The sequence below is a fragment of the Ctenocephalides felis genome, unplaced genomic scaffold, assembly GCF_003426905.1.
Source record: "Ctenocephalides felis isolate EL2017-DRISC unplaced genomic scaffold, ASM342690v1 CF-g0.4_SCAFFOLD_01886, whole genome shotgun sequence".
NCBI lineage: Eukaryota > Metazoa > Arthropoda > Insecta > Siphonaptera > Pulicidae > Ctenocephalides > Ctenocephalides felis.
The window spans coordinates 62461528-62485887 of NW_020538040.1; the positions used below are offsets into that span (position 1 = coordinate 62461528).

At 29.7% G+C, this 24360-nt stretch overlaps 1 protein-coding gene across 1 annotated transcript; it reads left to right on the forward strand.

Annotated features, from left to right (window-relative positions):
- Positions 1-21217: 21217 nt before the first annotated feature.
- Positions 21218-22773, forward strand: LOC113375180. The gene has a single exon (XM_026615128.1). The coding sequence runs from the start codon at positions 21218-21220 to the stop codon at positions 22646-22648; it is 1431 nt and encodes a 476-aa protein (XP_026470913.1). The 3' UTR covers positions 22649-22773.
- The last annotated feature ends 1587 nt before the right edge of the window (positions 22774-24360 follow it).

The following is a 24360-nucleotide window of genomic DNA, read 5'->3' on the forward strand; positions in this document are numbered from 1 at the left end:
TAGAAGAAAGTTATATCTGTACAAACCAATTTTAATATTTATCTAATATTTAATATAGTTTTTTTATATTTGTTTTATTATTGAAATTAAATATTTTTTTTTAAATTTTTTGAATTTGTTTGACACAAAATATATTATTGTTTATTTTTCGTTCAATTTATTAGTTATTCATCACATTAAATACTTGCTAAAAGGGCTTTTTATAGTAATTTTTGTTTAGCGCGGTTTTTTCATATAAAATTGAATTTTTCGAGTTACACGGAATTTTTATATATAATCGCTCTTGGAAAAAACAACAATAAGTACAAAAAGAGAAGATTATAAATAATTTTTATTTTTCCATTTATGTTTTGACAATGATGACAGTGTATTAGTAATTAAAGTAAAATTAACTATTATTAACATATGTATGTATAAAAATATAAAGCACTGTACATGTTTTGCTGTTATATTAAATGTGTCATGTTTCTATGAGATAAAAGATTAGAAGGACCATGAAGTATTTGTCTGTGCTTTAAATCTATCCCAGCTTATCAATCGCTCTAGAAGTGTATCGGCCAATAGTCTACAGATAAATATTACACATATAAACGCATCATACCTAATCGAATGTAAATCGAAAATATTTATTTATTGATAATCATCAAAGTAATGGAATGTAAGGCAGGTTAAGAAATTTTTCAATTTAAACATGACGATAAAGAATAAAATGTCAAAGTTGTACACACATCATTTGCATAATAGCATATGGTGTTTATGGTAAATTTACTTATTTATATATTATTGAATAAATATGAAATATACAGAGTCGTTCTGTGAGAGTTCCGTGCCTGCATCTGATTGACATTATAAATCCACATTATGCTCCTTTGACATTATACATTCTATGAGCTCTAATATCGTAATGTATGCGCAAAAATGACGTAGAGACCTAGAATTCGGTAACATATTACCGATTAGTTATTGCAGTAAATGAAATTCATATTAATACCTGTTTTCATTTATAACTCTAAACTCGAACTGAAGTATTAGCTTTTAGAGTTTGAAGAGTTCCGTATAAATCAGTTCAAAAGGTAACATAAAAATTCATATTTTCAGCTTTATTACACACACGTATATAAATATAAATATATATGACAAAAATTTAGAAACAATTTAAACCATATGCTTGTTTGTTTGGCCAGAAATTGTAGGATTATAAGATTTGCGAATAGCAGAATTAATTAAGTATTTTACCGCTGAAGCAAACTGTAAGTTTATTGAAACTTGTGCAAAGCACAAAAAAAAGAGCCAAGTGAATTTAAATGAAAATTTTGCTAAGTGAACACACCTATTTTCTAATAATTCATATTTAGCATTATTATGTCACATGCGAAAAAAATCAAAACATTTTTTCATTTCAACAATCTCGATGAATCTCGTACAGTTTCGATGAATCTCGTACAATCTCAATAAATCTCGTACAATCTCAATAAAGCTCGTACAATCTCGTACAATCTCCATGAATCTCGTACAATCTCGATGAATTTTGTATAACCTCGTTCGAATCTCGGTGAATCTCGTACAATGTCAATACAATCCCAAAGAATTTCGATACAATCTCGATGAATTTCGATACAATTTCGATGAATTTCGATACAATCTCGATGAATCTCCTACAATCTCCATGAATCTCGTACAATTTCGATGAATCTCGTACAATCTCGATACAATCTCGATGAATCTCGTACAATCTCGATGCATCTCGATACAATCTCGTACAAACTCCATGAATCTCGTACAATCTCGATGAATCTCGTACAATCTCAAAGAATTTCGATACAATCTAGTACAATTTCGATGAATCTCGTACAATCTTGTACAAGCTAGATGACATACACTAACATGTAATGATAAGATTGTTTTTCAACAAAACCTTCAAAACTATCCATCATTAACAGAAATGCTACCATGACAGGATTTCCAGTAAATTGTCTCAAAATACTGAACAAAGTTAGAAACGTCTAAACTACATTTCGTACAAGTAATGTGGCTTTAATGAAACTGAAACCTTTAATATAAGAAAATTTCTAGGAAGTAAATCGCTGTTTCAAAAATATCGGTACATCAACTTTTATTGTATACTTTATTCCAAGGTAGAACTGTGCCAAGGGAAGAACGAAAATACATGATGGATGGGTCTACTTAAAACTTATTATTCCTGCTAAACATAGTTATAAAAACTTAAAAACAAATCGAAATAACAAATCCTCGCATACAGATGACAGAAAAGACAAATAACATTGGTGATGAAAATTAATCACATATAATATGTCATAACAAAATTGTCAATATTAACTTTTTATGAAATAGCTGTAATAAAAATTTCATAAAAACCATCTTTTTTGTAAAAAAAAAATAAATTCAAATATTGAATTTAATTTTATTACTTTTTTTATTTGGCAAATTGAATAATTCGACCAGTGACGTCAAAACTGTAACTTGCGATTATTTATTCACTATTGTTAATAATTAACTTCCGGTAGGGTAAGTTATAGTAATCGCAAAAAAATCTAAAATGAAAACTTTTACGTATCTTTATATTTCAGAGGTTTCTAAACATTTTGGCTAAATGGATTTATTTATGTGTGTGTATGCTGTATGTTTGGATACAATTATGCGTCCACGATATCGGGAGCACGGACCAACCGATTTGAATGGTTCAAAAAACATTCGATTCGTATCGATGGGGAGATATGAAATTCGATTAGTTTTTGGTAAAAGCAGGTCAGCCGTTCCGGAGATACAGAGCAAAAAGCGTAAAAGCAACCAGTTTTTGAGAGAATGGCACATCCGATTAGAATTATTCAAAAAACATTCGATTCGATTCGTGATTGAGTCAATAATTCACTACATTACATTTTTGCATCCACGAAGCAAATAGTGCAAAGAATGAAGGATCGGCGCTTCCGATTAGAGTGATTGAACTAGTAGGGTGCATGACATCGTGCCTTAAGGTAAATTGCTGGAACTTCCCGCACCGTAATTAATAATCTTGGTACGGAACCCAAAAAAAATTACACAAAATGTGTACATATTATTAAAATTTCTATAAAATATCTGATAATTTGATGTACATATGTCCAATAAACATATTTGACCGCCAAATGACATTTTTTATATTATTTTTATTGAAAATCTATAACAGCTGGATCTGCCTTCCGAAAACTTTGATCAGTTCTTTATCTTGTCAATACAAGTAAAATGTTTTTTGAATTATCAAAATCGGACGCTCCGTTCTCTTAAAAACGGAGTTACCGTTTTTGGCACTTTTTGCCCTGTATCTTCGGAACGGCTAGACCTGCCTTCGCCAAAAACTAATCAGCACGTCTCAATTATTCAAATCGGTTGATCCGCGTTCCTGAAATCCTCGACGAAAATTTGTATCCGCACACACACACACACATACATCCACCTTTTTCTAAGTTATGCCAAAATGTTCAGAAACCTTTGAAACGTAAAGATATATAAAAAAAATCATTTTTGATTTTTTTGCGATTACTGTAACTTACCGTACGGGAACTTAAAAACATATTGCTTGTGTCGAGTGTCGACGGTGTGAAAAAGTGAAGTGTTTATTTTATTTTCGTTCTTGTAGATAAACAAAAGTCGTCGCCCAAACATAAACAATTATATTTATAAAATGCAACAATGAATATTTACAGAATTTAAAATAATTAATTAAAAATGTTTAAAACAATGGTTATTACTTATTGCTAAATTTTTATAGATGATTGATTATTTTTATTTTGCAAATATTTAATTCCTCAACGGGAAGTTCCAACAATTTGCCTTTTGACACAATGCCACGCACCACCTACCTTTAGTTAACCTCATTGTCAGTTTAACAATAATTAACTTTACATACCATTATATGTAAGCTATAAATGTATATGTACAATCTACATTATATATTTCAATTTATATTAGACTAGGGATTTTTTAAGGCAATATACATTACTTCATCGCTTTTCTCTACTTTTTGTTTTTGTAGTTAGTCATTGTGTACACGAAAAAGCTCATATAATACATAAAATAATTATGCATATGTATACATTATGCACAGTTAGAATTATATCCTCTCCGATATATGTCACTCATTTTTCATTCAAGGGTGTTCAACATCTCTAGTCATATCCTGGATAGTACAATATAACACGTATAGATATTTCTCTTCTATCGCCTAATTACGACACGAATGTTGCAAATCTAACATTAAGAATGCGACCCTTCTGTCTACGTTTGCGTTTGTATGGAAGGTTCGACGTTTTCAAACTACAACGTGCAACTTTCGCATGTGAAAGCATTCTTGCTTTGCCTTTGTCTTTGTGTCGCTTTGCTGTGCACGTTCTATTCGGAGTTATATCATTAAGAGGTATAAGAATTCTGATTCTAATCCGATTTCCTACATTACTCCGATTCAGGATCTCCGGTTCCGGATATGTAACTATTCGCATATGTCCTAAATACGTGCGATATAGCCCAGTCAAAATAAACAATTCATTCGCATAGAGTTAAAAATTCGTATAGAGATTTGTAAATTAAATAGGCCCCCATCGACCCGACATCTGCGTTTTTCTTATTCAAGTTCAAAGGTACAAAATTCTGGTATTCCTCATTTTTCGTAAAAACCATGAAAAATATAAGAAAAATGTGTTATACAGATTCAAATGTGTTAATTATGAAATTCTGCACAAAATTGTTGTTGTACTTTTTGTCATTAGAATCATATTTCCTGAGATATTGCCCTTTAAAAAATTAAAAAATTCATATTCTTCACAATATACAGCCTTTATTCGTCATCAAACGAGCAAATATGAATAAATAATAGTGGTGTGTGCCTTAAGGCAAATTGCAGGAACTTCCCGTACAGTAAAGAGATGTTCAAGGAATATCAAATGTTTTCAAATAGATTATTATAAATAAATACTGTAACACTGTTACTGTAACTGTAACATTGTCTAATATTTATAAGAATTATATAAACTGAATCGCAAAGTTGAAAATATTTGTTTTAAGTATATTAGAACTTAAGTCAGAATTACAATTGAAATCTGAATTATTTTCGATAAACAAAAATTTTTTTTTTTTTTTTTAAAAAAACTGAAAAAAAATTGGATCAAAAAACATTTTTTTTAAGCAATTATTTTGTTAAAACAAGCAGAAAGTTCTGTGGGGATCAAGCAGACTAGTCATGAGAGAAAACAATGGGACTTATCATTTTGATATCGTAATATTTTATAGTCAATATTTTATATATTTTTATACAAGTGGAGTTTATACTTTCATATACCTCACTACTCCCACAAATCATTCAAATCAGACGCTTAGTTCTCCCAAAAACCGCAATTGTTTGCACATTTATCTCTGTATCTTCAAATCCGCTGGACCACCCTTTGCCAAAAACTAATCACCACTTCTCGCCGTCATTACGAATTGAATGTTTTTTGGATCATTCAAATCCGATGATCCGATCTCTCAAAAACTCGATTTCTATTTTCTGCAATCTTTGCTCAGTATCTCTGAAACGGCTAGACTTGCCTTTACCAAAAACTGATCAGCACATCTCCCTATCAATAGGAATCGAATGTTTTTTGAACCATTCAAATCGGTTAATCCGTTCGCCCAAAAACGAGGACAAAAAAATGCGGACATACAAAACACACATCCATTTTTTCTGAGATATGCCAAAATGTTCAGAAACGTTCAAAACGTGAAGAAATGCAAAAATTTTCATTTTCGATTTTCGGCCTATTACTATAACTTACACTACGGGAAGCTAATAAGAATTTACTGTTTACATTTAGATAGTATAAATTCAATGAGTCTTTTGAAGTATCAAACTATAATGTTGGCCGATAATTACCTTTCTCCTTGAGCAACACCTATCAGGTAAGCCATTTTCCTAGTGTGGAGCGTCGCATATCTGGATTGTTTTTAAAGGGGTAAAAGAAATAATTAGGTATATATAAATGCGAGGTGACCGTTCAAAGTGTTTACATTTTTTTCCATAGTACCAGTTTTTAGTGGCAACATACGAGGTGGAAGATGAACTGCCGCTGCCTCAATTCATTATTGTATCATTATATGATGAACACAAGCCGAAAGGCGAATAAATCTGTATAAGACAGTTTGCTTCAAAATATCAATTAAAAATGATAATTCCAATTGCAATCTTGATTGATTGCCTATTCTGCTGTTCAGTTGAGGCCTTAAATTGATTCTTTAAATTCTAATGTAGAAAGATGATGTTGTTATTAATCAATATCATTATTATTTAAATAATCATTATTTGGCATTAGCTTATGTATTAACATACGTTTATCAATTTACTAATTACCGCGATTATACGATTTAATTATTCACGCGCTAATAAGCCGACATATATTAAATAATGTTATATATAATAATAATGGCGGTATATACATTTTGTGTCAATAGATAAATCATCCTATGCTAACAATAAATTGAAAACCATTGTTGAGTTATAGATTTGGATGAAATAACGAAGGAAAATAAAAATATATTAAGAATTAATTTAAGAAAGATTAATTATATTTGAAAATATTTATATGTATTTATATATATTTATATAAATATATTATATTTATATAATTATTTTATTATATAAATATATATTTATATGCATTCATATGTATTTGTTTTATACTTTAGTTTATTTATGAATAAGCTTGCTAATGTAGACAACTTTTGTTGATCACTAACAATCTGAAGTGCAAAGTTGGAAATTTAATTCAAAGATTATAGTGAATTAAATTAAATTTACTAACGTTTATCGCTGAATAAGATGGTGATCAAATTTTATTCATTTAGCGGTGTTGATATCAAGTCGTTTTCTCTAATTAAATAATTGTTAATATAATACTTTTAAATTCATATTGAGTATTGATGTCCTGGTTAATAGTTTGATAGTTAAATTACGTTGAAATAACTAAACGCAGACAAAAGCTAGTTTAAAGCTGTGCTTAATAGAATTTTATTGACAAATTATTTGTATTTGAATTATATTTGTCAGATTTTCAATAATTATTATGAGTTTCGTAGTTTTCTCGATATTTTCAATGCTATTTATATAATGTTTACGATAAAACGAAATTTTATATTTTTTATGTTTTAATAATAATAATTTAATATAAATTAATGATTATTAATCAGTTTAATTGTAAATTGATTGAATGGTTGCATGATTCTGAATTATGTTTAGAAATAAATAAAACTGTGCTGACTGCAATGAACCAATTTAGTTTTGTATTATACATACAGGTAGATTTTGCACAGAAAAGGCAAAATATCTTCCAAAATACTTGGCTTCAATTAAGAGATCGAGTTCATTGACTATGTTAAATGTTGAATAAGCTATTTTTAGTGTGTCTGGAATCTTAAGATTATTTGATTTGAAGTATGCTGCCGATTTTTTTTTTATTGTTTTCGAAATCCTTCGAATACATGATTATAGAGTGGATATCGCGTTTATTTCCGTGGAAACTTAAAATGTGTGAAAATGTTTGTATAATCCAAATAATTTAATATATTTTTTGGTAACAAAATTATTTGTGAAACCTGAGTTGATTATAATCCTGCAAATCAATATCGTCAGGAATGTTAGATACACGTGCTTGATTAGAACTATTTTGGTTAAAGCATAAAATATTTAAAGTGCTAGTTTCGTTTTAAGGAGACTGCATTGAAGGTTCGTCTTCATGTAGAGAAAATTTTTGAATAGCGTGATTATTTAAGGTGACCATACGTTCCGGTTCGGCCAGGACAGTCCCGGATATCAAGCTAGTATCCCGGGTTTTTCTAAGGGCAATAATTATTTCGAATTAAAAACTTTTGTCCCCGAAAAAAAATAATTTATTTTAAAAAAAAATATTGCGTCCTTAAATGATATTTGTTACTTCACATCATATTTAAGTTATTTAGCATAAAGAACATCCACCCACCGGCGCAGATTAGCATAACTAAAAATTGTCGTCCCGGTTTTGACTTAAAAAGACTTCATGCATATATTTAAAATATGAGCATTTGTTAAACTACTTACCAAATAATGATTCAAATTTTTACATTAATAGATAATGATGAAAAATTTAACGCATCTTAATGATCATAGTTGGTTGCTCAACCGATTTTACACACTTAAGTGTCGAGAGGATTTTTCTGGAATCATTTAAAATTGATAGATTAATACATATTTAAACTAGGCGGAAATTGCATTTTGCCTTAAGACAAGCTGCATGAAGTTCCCGATACGTATACATAATTAATTTAATCAATAAGAATTGAGATTTTACTATTTAGTAAAATACTAACCTGTTAATTCGAAAATAAAATAAATAATAATCTATTTCGTGTTTTAAAAATACATTTTAAATGTAAACGTCACCTGTAATCAATTGCTACTTACGATACACAGAACGTACATATGCTCGGCATGGATTCTGGAATTGGAATCGCTTAAGCGCTTGGCGCAAATCCAAACTTCGTTGAATTAATTAAAGCGCAATTCTAAACTTTGATGATGAATAATATTTTAGTAAGTTATTACATTCTACAAAATCTATCATTACACAAAGTTTCATCCAAATCGTCAAGAGAAGAAGAAAATCACATTTTTCTGCTAATCATAAAGAAACAGATTGGTCGGTCATCGCGCAAAACTAATCAATTCTGTCAGTTTTTTAAATTTCCGTAAGGTAAGTTATAGTAATCGTTCAAAAATCGAAATTGAAAATTTTTGCATTTCTCAACGTTTTGAAGGTTTCTGAACATTTTGGCATACCTCAGAAAAAATGGATGTGTATGTGCGTGTGTTTATGTATGGATACAAATTTTCGGCCACGTTTTTGGGCGCACAGATCAACCGATTTGAATGGTTCAAAAATAATTCGATTCCTATTGATACGGAGATATGCTGATTAGTTTTTGGCAAAGGCAGGTCCAGCAGTTACAAAGATGAAGAGCAAAGAGTGCAGAAAATAGAAATCGAGTTTATGAGAGAACGGAGCATCCGATTTGAATGATCTAAAAAACATTCAATTAGTAATGATTGAGAAAAGTGGTTATTAGTTTTTGGCAAAAGCAGGCCCAGCCATTTCGAAGATACAAAGCTAAATGTGCAAAAAATGGCAGTTTTTGAGAGAACTAAGCGCCCGATTTAAATGATTCAAAGAACTTTCTGCTTGTTTTAACAAAATAATTAAATTTTTGTTCCAACATTTTTTTTTCAAATCGAAAATAATTCAGATTTTATTTTTAATTCTAACTAAAGTTGAAATATACTTTAAACAAATGATTTCAACTTTGCAATTCAGTTTACATAATTCTTATAAATATTAAACAATTTATATTAATCTATTTGAAAACATTTAATATTCCTCGAATATTTCGTTACGGCACGGGAAGTTCCAGCAATTTGCCTTAAGGCACGATGCCATACACCCCACTAGTTAATTATTGAAATCGATTCAGCCGTTTTTGCGGAAACGTCAAAAAAGGTTAAAAATCGGCTCACACAAATACACATATTCAGTTTCAGTTGAGAAAACAAAAAAATGGGCATATCGCATTTTCTGGCGGAAACAAACTCCTCCTTCGGGAAGTTAATAATATTTGAATATGACTATTTACTAGAACATTTTTATTCCAAAACTGCTTTTCTCCCAAGTTAATATAGTTGTCCGCCGATATGAGCAGAAATTCAATTACCTATTGGAATTATCGTACGCAGACCGCACGTTGGGCTCCGCTGGACTACATGGCACGGAATTCTCATTGCGTTTCGAAACCTACCCTGCTGTCAACAATCCACGCAGTTACCGATTCCAAAGTAAACTGATCTTCAGTCCACCCTCTGCAATATATTTTCGTTATTCAATAGAATGTTATTTGCCAGAGACAAGTGATTTAACAAATTCAATTAAAATATATTTAATTAATATTTTATTTAATACATATTTTGTATGATTCTGAATTTGATGTTGACATATGTATTAACAAAGTCTAAATAATCGGACATAGCATCAATAAAAAAAAGATTTTTACGATATTTAGATTAAGTTTTAAATAAATAATATAATTAAATCAAGTTTTTTTTATTGAAGCTATGCACGATTATTAGATTACATTTTTTAATTGTCATGATACGATTTCGATTTTGTAACCTATAAGTTTTAAGATGAATAAAAACATGAATGCAAGTAAAGCGTACAAGTTATTCTATTAATATTATCATTAATTCTACTTTTTATTTAACATTTACCTTTCAATTTATGAAATTCTTTTCAAACAAATATATCTCCAATTACGACCATAAATAACATTATTTCGCCGTTTTTTTTTATTATCCACCAGTCTCAAGTTTCCAACAATAGAGATATGGATATAAAACAATAAAGTGAAGATAAGTCGAAGGACCTGAAACTAATAAACTTGTTTTAAATATCGACAAAATTGATTTAAGCATTGCTTGAATTAAATTTATTTTTGTATGTGACTAACGCAATAAGACAATCTATATTTTGACAGAACTTTTCCAAAACCAATATGTATTTAATGAGAGATTTGAAACTTTTCATTATTACTATTGCAAGCACAAATTCTAATAGTAGTAGTAGTAATTATATATATATATATATATATATATATATATTCTAGCTGACCTGGAAAACGTTGTTTTGCCATAAAAATAATTTCTAGTATAAAATGTTTAGTATAAAAATAACTATCTGACTGCACATGTGGTATATAAGTGAAAGGGACACTTAACAATAATATAGAAATAGTTTACCTACTGTAAAAAATATTAGTAGTTTTTGCAAGAGCCAACCTAATCTGAAACTGATTCTATTTAAATTGAATTGGCACCTTTAATAAATGATTTTTCGAAGTAAAAAGAGTTCCATATATGCTACAAATTCAAAATATAAAAAAATAAAATAAAAGAACATTGATCCCAAAATTTAAAGAAAATGTTAGTAGTGGACAACCCTTGATTGTTCCATGTATTTTTCAATTCCACATCAAAAAATTTTAAATAAATTAATTGACTCCAAAATTAAAAAAGACATTAACGTTGGACAACCCTTTATAAAAATCGTTTTTTAAAGTAAGACATTAGTTCAAAAATCAGAACTAAAGTTATGTCAAATGACTGAGTTACTAAAATGGCTCTAAATGATAAGTGTTGGTGATAAAAAAGTAAAAATATAGGTTTGTAGGTATTTTTAATGCAGCATTATAAAAAAATATAAAAAAGTTAACGGTAAACAACCCCTATCACTTAAAGGGTATAAACAATAGATAGTAGCCGATTCTTAGACCTTCTGAATACGAATATAAAATTTGGTAAAAATCGCCAAATCCGTTTCGGCTGAGTACGGGAACGAACATTGTGACATGGAAATTTCATATATAAACATATATATATATATATATATATATATATATATATATATATATATATACTCTGAAAGTTTTAGCTCTTAATATTAACATTTATATAGTGCGCCATTCAATCAAACTTTGTATGGAAATAGCATGGAAAAAATTTGAAAATCAAAAAAAAATTTTTTAGGTATAACTTAGCGACAAATGAATCAAAAGTGATAATTCGTGTCATTTTGCAAAATTTTTGAAATTTTTTTATTCTATTTCCAACAAAACTTTGATTGAATTGCGCTCTATCTAAACGTTAATACTAAGAGCTAAAACTTTCAGAGAATTGTTTTTTATCAATTTGGAACCATTTGAGCACTTGGGAGCAAGGAAATTCAAAAATGTTCATATTAAAGACCACCCTAATGTATATATATATATATATATATATATATATATATATGGAGGCTTGGTCCATATTAATACCAATTGTAGTCATAATAAATTTCATAAAATATTATTTATATTTGGTTTATTTTATGTATGATTAATATCCACGACACTATGTGTTGTCATATTTATCGTTAATAAAATGTGATTGGTATTTTCTTATTTATAATAGAAAAAGAAAGGTTTTGAAAATTATACATTTTGGCAAGTTCGACTAGGGAGAAACAAAAACCGTGTCCGATCTGACACTTGAATTTCCTTTTGTTTTTCTCAGTGCTGTCACTATATGGGCCAATCTGTCCAGAGACATGTGATGCGTGTTGACAAGCCGCTATGCGTGTTGGCAACCCGCTACATCACTCCGCCCTAATGAAAAAGATTGTTTCGCATCTCTGACTGCCATTCTTGAACTTCCTTGTAAATTTCTTTTGGTTGAGATTGTGTGATATATTGCCGTGTTGGCTTGTTGAGTTTGTTGATTGCTTACGTAGCCCTTCGCTGGTGAGTTAGCGGTTGAGTAGATGTGGCCCTTCGTTGGTGAGTTAGCGGTTGATTGTATGTGGCCCTTCGTTGGTGAGTTAGCGGTTGATTGTATGTGGCCCTTCGCTGGTGAGTTAGCGGTTGATTGTATGTGGCCCTTCGCTGGTGAGTTAGCGGTTGAGTGTATGTGGCCCTTCGCTGGTGAGTTAGCGGTTGAGTGTATGTGGCGGTTGGCAAATTGTTTGCTCCCTGTCTGTTGCCATGGTGCTTATTATCGACTTATTTACCATGATAATAAGTGATTTATTGAGCACGTGTTATTGTTGATCTTGAAGTGCGTGGTCGGGGTCTCAGTTGTAGGATTAGAATGTTCTTCTAGTTATGGCGGTTGTGAGCCATTTATAATAATTATTTATATTTTTAAAAATTCTTCTCTTAGTAATTCTTGAGACTTCAATTTATTTTTTTTGTGCTACTTCAAAATATGTCTTGATCTTCTTACCTTCTTGTATGTGTGTTACTAGTTCACTCTCGGGGTCACCAAAATATGGAGGCTTGGTCCATATTAATACCAATTGTAGTCATAATAAATTTCATAAAATATTATTTATATTTGGTTTATTTTATGTATGATTAATATCCACGACACTATGTGTTGTCAATTTATCGTTAATAAACTGTGATTGGTATTTCTTATTATAATAGAAAAAGAAAGGTTTTGAAAATTATAATAAATTTCATAAAATATTATTTATATTGGTTTATTTTATGTATGATTAATATCCACGACACTATGTGTTGTCATATTTATCGTTAATAAAATGTGATTGGTATTTTCTTATTTATAATAGAAAAGAAAGGTTTTGAAAATTATACATTTTGGCAAGTTCGACTAGGGAGAAACAAAAACCGTGTCCGATCTGACACTTGAATTTCCTTTTGTTTTTCTCAGTGCTGTCACTATATGGGCCAATCTGTCCAGAGACATGTGATGCGTGTTGACAAGCCGCTATGCGTGTTGGCAACCCGCTACATATATATATATATTGTAGAGCTTCGAACAAAGAATCTAAAAAGTAATAAAAAACAAAAGTTTTTTAAAAAAAAACATTTCTTTTTTTATTTACTGTCGACGTTTCGGAACTAGGTACGTTCCATCTTCAGGAAATCTGTCAAGAAACATGATCTTGATAAGATTTAAGCAAACAATATGTTTAAGAAAAGCAGAAGATGGTAGACTTTTTTTATATAAAATGAATAAAATTATACAATCCACTCTGGAAACGTTCCTAGTTCCTAAACGTCGACAGTAAATAAATAAAGAAATGGTTTTTTTAAAAAAAAATTTTGTGTTTTTATTACTTTTGAATTCTTTGTTCGAAGTTCTACAAAATATTTACAAATCCAAGACTCTACCATCTTATATATATATATATATATATATATATATATATATATCTGTGTGTATGTGTGCATAAATCTGTAATTGTATTTGAGTAGGTGAATTTGGCAACGAACACGCAAGTTTATGAGAAATTAACATGTTCGAAACAAAAATCAAACATCCTTTAAATGTTATTTACAGAATACATTTAAAAATAATAATTATTCTAGTCAATTCCATGATGATTTAATATTGTGGGAAAATGACTATGTATATTCCAAACATTTCAAATTCAAAACACTTTTGGGATTTACCCATACGTCTTCTAGAGTCGAACAACTTTATTCTCTTCAGAGTCTCTTGCAACACGCTGCATTCTTATTCTGAGCGTCGAGTCCAAGTGAACTTATTTTTCTAAAGCCGGTAGCACATTGTGAAATTTTATTTCTAATTGATGAATAAAAAATACGTTTGCCGTAGACTTACAGTAGCACATCAATTTTGATAAACAAAAGTATGAAGAAAATATTAAAAATATAATGGAAATTAAAATTCTAAGAAAAGATAATTAATACTAATACGGATAAATTATTTGTTCGATACATTGAAAAAATATATTAAGCAATTTATATAAAAAAATATTGTAACGGTTGGGCAAACACCTAATAATTATAAATATTTTATATTTTGTGTAAGAACTTCTTAATATGTATCACGCTTTTAAACTGAATTTCTAACTTGTTTAGATAAATTTGTTACATAAACAATAAAAATGTATGTATTTAAAGTTCATTTGGTTCAAAATTATATAGAAATTTATTTCTATAGATTTACTATTCCTATTGATATATATATATATATATATATATATATTCTCATTGATAAATTAGAAATGTATGGTTTTCGTTCTAGCTCGCTTAAATTACTAAAATCTTATTTAACAAACAGAACTCAAAGCGTATATTTGGACAATAGCACCGGTGGTAAAGTTATATCCAGAAAATTAAACGTGAAAATGGGTGTCCCACAAGGATCAATTCTTGGACCGCTCCTATTTCTTCTTTACATTAACGACCTACCTAATTGCTCAAATCTTTGTGACTTTATTTTGTTCGCTGATGACACTTGTCTAACCATCAAAGCTAGAACATACGATGACCTCGTAACGAAATTGAACAGTGTCATGGATTCCGTTTCGAAATGGTTCAATATAAATAATCTTCTTTTAAACAACGACAAAACCCAAATTATTTCTTTCTGTACAGCAACGCGCGTAGCGAATGATATTTCCTCATTTACAATTAATAACTATTCATTTGACTCCTCTTCAGTATCTAAATTTCTTGGAGTTTATATCAATAAGAATCTTAACTGGTCTGAACACGTTTCCAACCATTTATGCTTCAAATTAACGCGTACATGCTTTATCCTGCGAACCCTTAAATCAAAAATTGGAATATCCAGTTTACTTTCTATTTATTACGCAAACTTTTATTCACACATTGCTTACGGTATCCAATTTTGGGGTTTCTCTAATGAACTAATTAAAGTTTTTAAACTTCAAAAGAGAGCAATTCGAATAATTTTTTCACTATCCTCCAAGACATCATGCCGTAATATCTTCAATGAACATAAAATTTTAACAGTACCGAGTATATTTGTTCTAGTCACACTTAATTTCATAAAAAATAATCCAGACTCTTTTAATTTGTCTTCGATGTCAAATACCAAGCACAATACGAGACATAAAATAATTAAAGGTAAGACTTATAAACTACACAGTTCCTTTAATACTATCTGCGGTATGGGTATACAATTTATGAATAAACTGCCGTTACGTGTTCGTACCCTTGATAACAAGAAATTTCATAAAGTACTAAGTAATGCGTTAAAGGATTTAACTTTTTATAGCCCTCTGGAGTTTTTAAATTTCGATTTTTCAAATTACTTTCCCGAAAATCTCAACTAATCATTAACGCGACTTTTCCCGCTCGAAGAAATTTCTCTATTACAGGCAGCAGCAAGATCGATGGATCGACGATGGCAAAAATCCCTACGAACCTACGGGCCCAAACTAACTGATGTCACCTACCAGCCATGTCTATGTCTACTATGCTCGTGACAATATAATTCGTTCGTTAAACTAAATACTTCTAAATTACTATTATTATTATTATTTCTTTCTTTGTTTATTTTTTCTTTTTATTTGTTTTATATAACTGTTATTGTTATATTGTTAAAATACTTAATAATTAGTTAATTAAACACTTACAATTTAAAAAACAAAAAATTTGAGAAACATTTTTTTTTTTTTTTTTTTTTTTTTTTTTTTCTAATTATTATTTTCATAAGACTGTTATTTTTAAAATACTTAATAATTAGTTAACTAAAAACTTATAATTCAAAACACTTTAAAATTGTGAAACAAAATTTTAATTTTTTTATTTCGACTGTTATTGCTAAAATACTTAATAATTAGTTAACCAAAAACTTATATTTAAAAACACTTAAAAATTGTGAAACAAAATATTTCCTTTATCGAAATGTGTAAAAACCTAAAAATTTGTAAAAGAAAAAAATTGTAACTAGTTGGTTTGGTATTTAGCCTTCGTTAGGCCGTAATATTACAGTAAGTTCTTAAGACCATGAATATCCCAAAAAAATGTGTAAATAATCAACTTAATTAAAAAAACGGTCGGTAGATTTTCACCTAAAATTAATAAGTACCATTCCCAACTAATATCTTTCAAACAGTTTTGATATTTTAAAATCGGTTCGGTAGGATGAGCGTCGACTTAACATTTTTTTTCAACAGTTAATTACAAGAAAACGGCTCGGTAGATTTTCACCTAAAATTAATCAGTACCATTCCCAACTAATATCTTTCAAACAGTTTTTGATATTTTAAAATCGGTTCGGTAGGATGAGCTTAAATGTCGACGAAAATTTAACACTTTTTTTCAACAGTTAATTACAAGAAAACGGCTCGGTAGATTTTCACCTAAAATTAATCAGTACCATTCCCAACTAATATCTTTCGAACAGTTTTTGATATTTTAAAATCGGTTCGGTAGGATGAGCTTAAATGTCGACGAAAATTTAACACTTTTTTTCAACAGTTAATTACAAGAAAACGGCTCGGTAGATTTTCACCTAAAATTAATCAGTATCATTCCCAACTAATATCTTTCGAACAGTTTTTGATATTTTAAAATCGGTTCGGTAGGATGAGCTTAAATGTCGACGAAAATTTAACACTTTTTTTCAACAGTTAATTACAAGAAAACGGCTCGGTAGATTTTCACCTAAAATTAATCAGTACCATTCCCAACTAATATCTTTCGAACAGTTTTTGATATTTTAAAATCGGTTCGGTAGGATGAGCTTAAATGTCGACGAAAATTTAACACTTTTTTTCAACAGTTAATTACAAGAAAACGGCTCGGTAGATTTTCACCTAAAATTAATCAGTATCATTCCCAACTAATATCTTTCGAACAGTTTTTGATATTTTAAAATCGGTTCGGTAGGATGAGCTTAAATGTCGACGAAAATTTAACACTTTTTTTCAACAGTTAATTACAAGAAAACGGCTCGGTAGATTTTCACCTAAAATTAATCAGTACCATTCCCAACTAATATCTTTCGAACAGTTTTTGATATTTTAAAATCGGTTCGGTAGGATGAGCTTAAATGTCGACGAAAATTTAACACTTTTTTTCAACAGTTAATTACAAGAAAACGGCTCGGTAGATTTTCACCTAAAATTAATCAGTATCATTCCCAACTAATATCTTTCGAACAGTTTTTGATTTTTTAAAATCGTTCGGTAGGATGAGCTTAAATGTGGACGAAAAGTTTTTTTCAAATCACAAAGAAACGGCTTGGCAGATCGTTGCACAAAACTGACAAACGATAGTCCTCCACGAAATACATCAAATGGCTTTTAAATTTCTAAAATCGGTTCAGGCGTTTTTGAGAAAACGTCGATCAAAAGTCTAATTTTGACAAATGCCAAAAGACCATACTGATTTTTGCAAACTTTGACGAATTTTTAAAGCTGAACCAGTTGTCGTAGGGCCGTAATATTTTAGTATGATCTAGAAGACTATGGTATCTATCGTCAAAAAAATAATCATAAAAATCGTCGAAATTTTTTTTTTAAAAACTTTATTACAAGAAAACGGCTCGGCCGATCTCTACCAAAAACTAATCAGCACGATTCCCAACCAATATCTTTCGAACGGTTTTTGAATTTTCAAAATCGATTCAGAATTGCGGGCTAAAACGTAGACGAAAAATTTTTCACTTTTCTGCCATTTATGAAGAAACGGCTTGGCCGATCGTCGCACAAAACAGACAAACAATAGTTCTCGTCGAGATACATCGAATGGCTTTTAAATTTTTGAAATCGACCCAGCCGTTTTCGAGAAAACGTCGATTTACGGCAAGAAATCTGTTCACATACACACACACACACACACACACACACACACACACACACACATACTTTTTCCAAATTTGGTCTCATTCGATTCAGAATGGCTTGAAACGTCGAGAAAACATAAAATTAGCGAATCGGGTTTTTTGATGAAAACATAAACTTCTCCTTCGGGAAGTTAAAAATATTTAACAATAATAATAAAAATGATAATGATAATATTAATAATAATAATAATTATAATAATATAAGATACTCAAATTTGTTAAAATATCATAAAATAACCTAAAATTTGTTAATATTGTAAAAGTATGTATTGTAAAGCTTATTAAAATTACTTATTAAATTTTTAAAAAACACTTGTAACAAACAAACTAGTTATATTAAAAAAAAAATTATAATTAAGTAAATATAAATAGGTTTATAGTAAATAAATTAAGTAATTAAATAGCTAATAATTAATTAAATTATATTAAACCTATAAAATATTGACTTAAGCCTTATTATAATATTAAATATTATACCGACGGCTTGTAAAATTAATAAATAAATAAATAAATAAATATATATATATATGTGTGTGTGTGTGTATGTATATATACACACCTATTCCCCGCTTTACATGAAAGATAAGTTCCATAAAAAAACGGTGTAACTCAAAAAATGCACTTTTATATGGAAAAATCGTTCTAAACAAAAATTACTAAAAAGGCCCTTTTTGGTAGTTTTTGGTGAGTAACAAACATATTGAACAAAAAATGAATATCAATATATACTCTCTAGTTTTTTATTTTATCGTTTGCTATTGTCGAACTAAAAAATTTTTTATAAATCATACATTTTGTGAAAAAATAATTTTGTTATTTGCTCACCTCGAATGAATTTACACTACCAATTATAAATAAACAGTAATTAAAAACAAAGTTTAAAACAGTTATGCTCTTCGTTTTGGTATTTTAAACAATCTAACTAATACATACATTCAATTTAGTTTTGATCATAAAACGGGGAGTTTCCATCTTATCTAAATATTTCCATGATAGATATAGACTCTGTACAAATAATTTACTACAAATGTAGTGTTGTGTTTTGACAGTAAAACAATGAGAATGTTATTGTAGATATAAGCGAATTATAGTTTAGTGTTTATGATTTCGTGTAAATGCAAAATTAATAAATTTTGTTAAAAAAATATTTTCAAAATCCATGTAAGATCGAAAACGTGTAAAACGAATACCGTTTAAAATGGCGGATATAAACATATATATCAATAAAATAAATAACACAGATACAGATATTATATATATATATATATATATATATATATATAAGGGTGATCCTCAATATGAACATTTTCGAATTTCCTTGCACCCAATGATTCCAAATTGATAAAAAACAATTCTATGAAAGTTTTAGCTCTTAATATTAACTTTTAGATAGAGCGCAATTCAATCAAACTTCGTATGGAAATAGCATGAAAAAAAATTTGAAAATTGAAAAAAAAAATTTATAGGTATAACTTTGCGACAAATGAATTAAAAGTGATAATTTGTGTCATTTTTTATTCCAAATTCGACGCTCTGCAAAATTTTTGAAAATGTTTAATGCTATTTCCATACAAAATTTTGATTGAATTGCGCTCTATCTAAAAGACAATATCAAGAGTTAAAACTTTAAGAAAATTGTTTTTTATCAATTTGGAACCATTTGAGCCCTGGGAGCAAAGAAATTCGAAAATGTCCATATTAAGGACCACCCTATATATATATATATATATATATATATATATATATATATGTATGTATTTGTGTGTGTGGTAATATAGTTATTCGCCGGCGGTATGACGAATGTGAAACCGTCTGCAAGTTAGTAATACATGCCAGCCTGATGAATACACACATCTTTTCTATATACAAAAGCGCTGAAACGTTCAAATGGCTGTGATACACACAGCACAACAGTACAAGTTCGTGCTCCAGGCAGATAGCATGCTCGCATATAGTTTGTTATTTGCTATTAATCGAATTATTATGTACCGTTCATTCAGATAAAATAATCGATTTTATGTAGAGAAATAAGAAACAAATATGTGCAGTGTACTTTGGCTAAATAACAGATTTGAACAACCAAGAGAATACGCTATCTGGGAAAAAAATCATACTGAATTTCTACAAATTGTTACGATATTCTGTTATACAGTATGAAATATACAAAGTGATCGAATTCTTTTTAACTACAAACAGTGAAGATTATTAGAACATGAAATTAATTCAAATGACCTGTAAACAATTCTCAAGAATTGGGGCACGAAAATACTAAGGCGAGTAGCCGGGCTCTAAATTTTACAAAGAAAATGACGATTAATGACTGATTTTTCGAGTTGATATATCCAGCTGTGATTACCGAGAGGCCGATTGTTTAATATTGTGAAAAGTGAGATTTTGTAATAAAAAACTGTGGATTACAATAGACAACGTGCTGTGAAGTAATTAATTACAAAAGTATAGGAATTAAATCATTCACTGTGTATTGTTACAATAGCTGTATTGTGATAATCGACAGTGTGAATATTTGCTGAGTGAGCTTGACTCAAAAGTCTTTTGTTTTTGTGTAAACTTATTACATTTTTATAGTAATACAAACAATATAAAAAATTTAAATTAAAATTGTGAAAAATGTCAAACGTTTGCAATCAAACAAAAAGAACGACACCATGTCGTAGAGTTTTTAATTCTGAAATAATTCGAGTCGTACGCGACCTGATTTCAAAATCACATAACGTGCGCATAGTGTGTAACTCTTAAATGCTTTATTTGTTATAGAAGCACATTTTCTTATAACAAATAAGTATTTTGTATCGTTGCTAATACTGGAAGTAAATTATTCAAAAATAATCACTTAAATAAAATGAAGTTCTATAGGAAGAAATAACATTCAATACAGTTAATAAACGATCACTTGCACTATGTTAAATGTAACTGTTACAACGAAGAACGTGAAATTTGTAAAAATGAATTTCATATGAAATTATGGGCGATCTGGATTTTATACTTATAATTTTACTGGTGGCATCATTTGCTGCTAACTTTCTGGCGTTATCTGCGTTTACGACAAGCCACAGCCTACGAAGTACCGCGAATAGATTCGTTATAAACATGATCATCGCAAATTTAGCCATTTGCACACTTTTATTGCCGTGTGCGGTTTTTAACAAGATAGATGACTCAAACTCGAGCAATATGGAAGCTGTGAATAGATCTGAGACGGGTTTGTACGCGTACGATGTGCTGACGACAAATCTCTTACAATGGGGTAGTGATGTGTCAGCCAGTTGGGGCAGTTTCGCCGTACTTCTAGTGGTGACTGATACCTGGTGCGCCGTCACGGATCCACTTAGGTACCATAGTCGCGTCAATGCACCGCGCGCCTTCTGCGCCATAGTATCGGGCTGGGTCGTATCTGCAGTGTGGGCAGGATTATCTTGTGCTTCGCTAATTTTGCAAAATGCAATATTCACAGTTTCATATTGCATAACATATACATGTATTGTAGTATTTCTGCCATTTATTTTACTAAGTGCTATGTATTGGAGAATATTCTGCGAAGCGCGCAATAATGGAATGCGCATGAGAAGAAACGGCTCCTCACCTTTGCTCCAGAGCGCGCTCAATTTGTCTCCAGAAAATGTTGAAAAATCATACTGTATGAAAGCATTTTTGATTCATCCTGCGCCCATTCTGAACAAAGACGGCATACGAAAAAATAATAGTTGTAAAGATTTAACAATGATTAATAACGAGACGCGGAAGAAGTTATTGAGGCACTCGCGATCTACACCCGATCTGAGGAGCAATTCGATGCCAGGAAGGGAAACAAATGAATTTATGAGTAATTTGTCTCCGTTGATTGTTGGCCATCGGAGTACAAATCAAGTAAGCTGCATGACAAACTTAAGGCACCGGTTATCGAATGCTTCGTCAGTTTTTCGAGACAGAGAAGAAAGCAGAGCAGCACGCATAAGTATACTAGTTGTCTTTATGTTCTTGGGAACTTACGTACCGCATGCCGCTTTGACATTGATAAGGGCAGGATGTGGTAAATTTGATAAAATTGTTCCGCCACTGAGTTCTCGATATTCTGCATGTTTCATCCTTCTTGCATCTTTGGCGTCTCCGATTTTATTCGCTTACAGAAATAGAAAAGTCAGGAGAGGTGTTCGAGTGCTGCTAGGTGTAGATTCCAAAACTAATGCCAATCGAAAAGCTAACAATTACAAAATAACAAGTAGCAGAGTATCCAACAGCTCTAATTATAGCAAATTCTTGGTCCCACCTTTGCAAATGTGCGGGATGGATACTCATGTACATGATTATGCAAAACCAAAAAGATCTATAATTAAAAAAATTTGTTTTTCTTCGAAAAATCTGGGAAGCAAATGCGCGGATGTCGAATCCTGCTGACAAGATCTCATCTAGTTATTTGAAGATAAACCAAAGCTTTTCATATTATTAAATCAGAACAACCAATAAAAACATTAGAAAATAGTAGTTTTGACATTCGTTATAAAAAGTGGGTGCAAACACACACGTACAATCGCATACACACACGCATATATATATATATATATATATATATATATATATATATATATTATATAAACGAGCCCCGCCTCATATATTATATATTTGTACATTCTATAAACCCATGTGTATTAGAATGATATATGTATTATTCAAACGCATTCATCAGTGTGTATAATCAACGATTCATGTGGTTTATTCATAATTCATGACGGAAAGTGGTATAAAATAATCTCTTAAGATGGAATATTATAATTTAGTATTTTAGCACAATTTACTGTTGATGTTATTCTTTACAGAGATCATTTTAGACAATTTTTCGTTATATTATACTTGTCAAGTGCCAAATATAGAACGTATAATATAATATAATAGAGTATGTATTTATTTTTTGCGATAAGCAAAACGGAAGTCTTTAGATTTATAATGTAAAATGCGAGAATGTGTGATATAAAAATGATTTTATATGATCGAATACCGGTAATGATGATGTATGGTGTGACAATATATCCTAATTAACATTGTGATTATATTCATTAAAAACATATATTTATTAGTAGTTAAACGAACAGTGTTGTATTATGATGTATATTATAAGAGACCACGTAAATTTTATAATTTCATAAGTCTGACTTTGTATTTAGACATTATATGCGCAACAAAAATATTTATATTTATTTGCAAATAAATGTAAGAAATATATCTAGTTTACTAAATTAATGTTCTACTATTGAGTTTTTATTTTATTTATTTTATGCTCGTACTTTGAAAACTCTGTCCCTCAATTGGTAAAAATGTAATTAGAAAAAGTGATTAATACAATAGCTTTTTAAACCCTATTTAAAAATAATTTTGAAATTATATAATTACATACAATTAAAATGCCAGTGCAATTGAAGTGCTATTTTTTAAATTTGAATTTGTGTTACATTTCAAAACATTTAGAAATTAGTTGAATAGTTGAAATACATGCAAAATGAAGAAAAATATATCATGCTGAACATACTAATGGTAAAAATACATGTTTTATCACATAGGCACCGATAATAAATTTGTGGATACCAAATGTCAGAGAGAGCAATCAAATCTCTTGCAAACTAAAATTTTTTTTGTCTTTACATCATCTAAAAGTGTCATTTATATCATCAATCATTCATTCATTGCTAGCCCTGACAGTTTAGTATAAATAAAATTTTATATTGATATTTTCTTAACCGTCACTCTAAACATTCTACTTAATTTACGTATTTAACAGTACTTGTTAAATACGTAAGAGTCAGTAGAGTTCATTTCGGACAAAAATCGAAACTAGATCATTTATATTTTATTTACGTTTCAAGGTTTCTGACGATTCTCCGTTAATGACTTTAAAAACATATGCAACAACATATACGTGTAATACTATATGTGTTCGGATTTAACTTTTAGCATGTGTTTCCAAAACATATGAATCATATTGGAAAATCAAAAATTCATTTGGTACGGTTGAATAATGTTTGTGTATTTTGCCTTCTTCAGTATTCTTAAAACTTTAAGCCACCTTATTTAGTAACCACTAACTTTATCCTATTGTAAGTCATTGCTTTATTTAT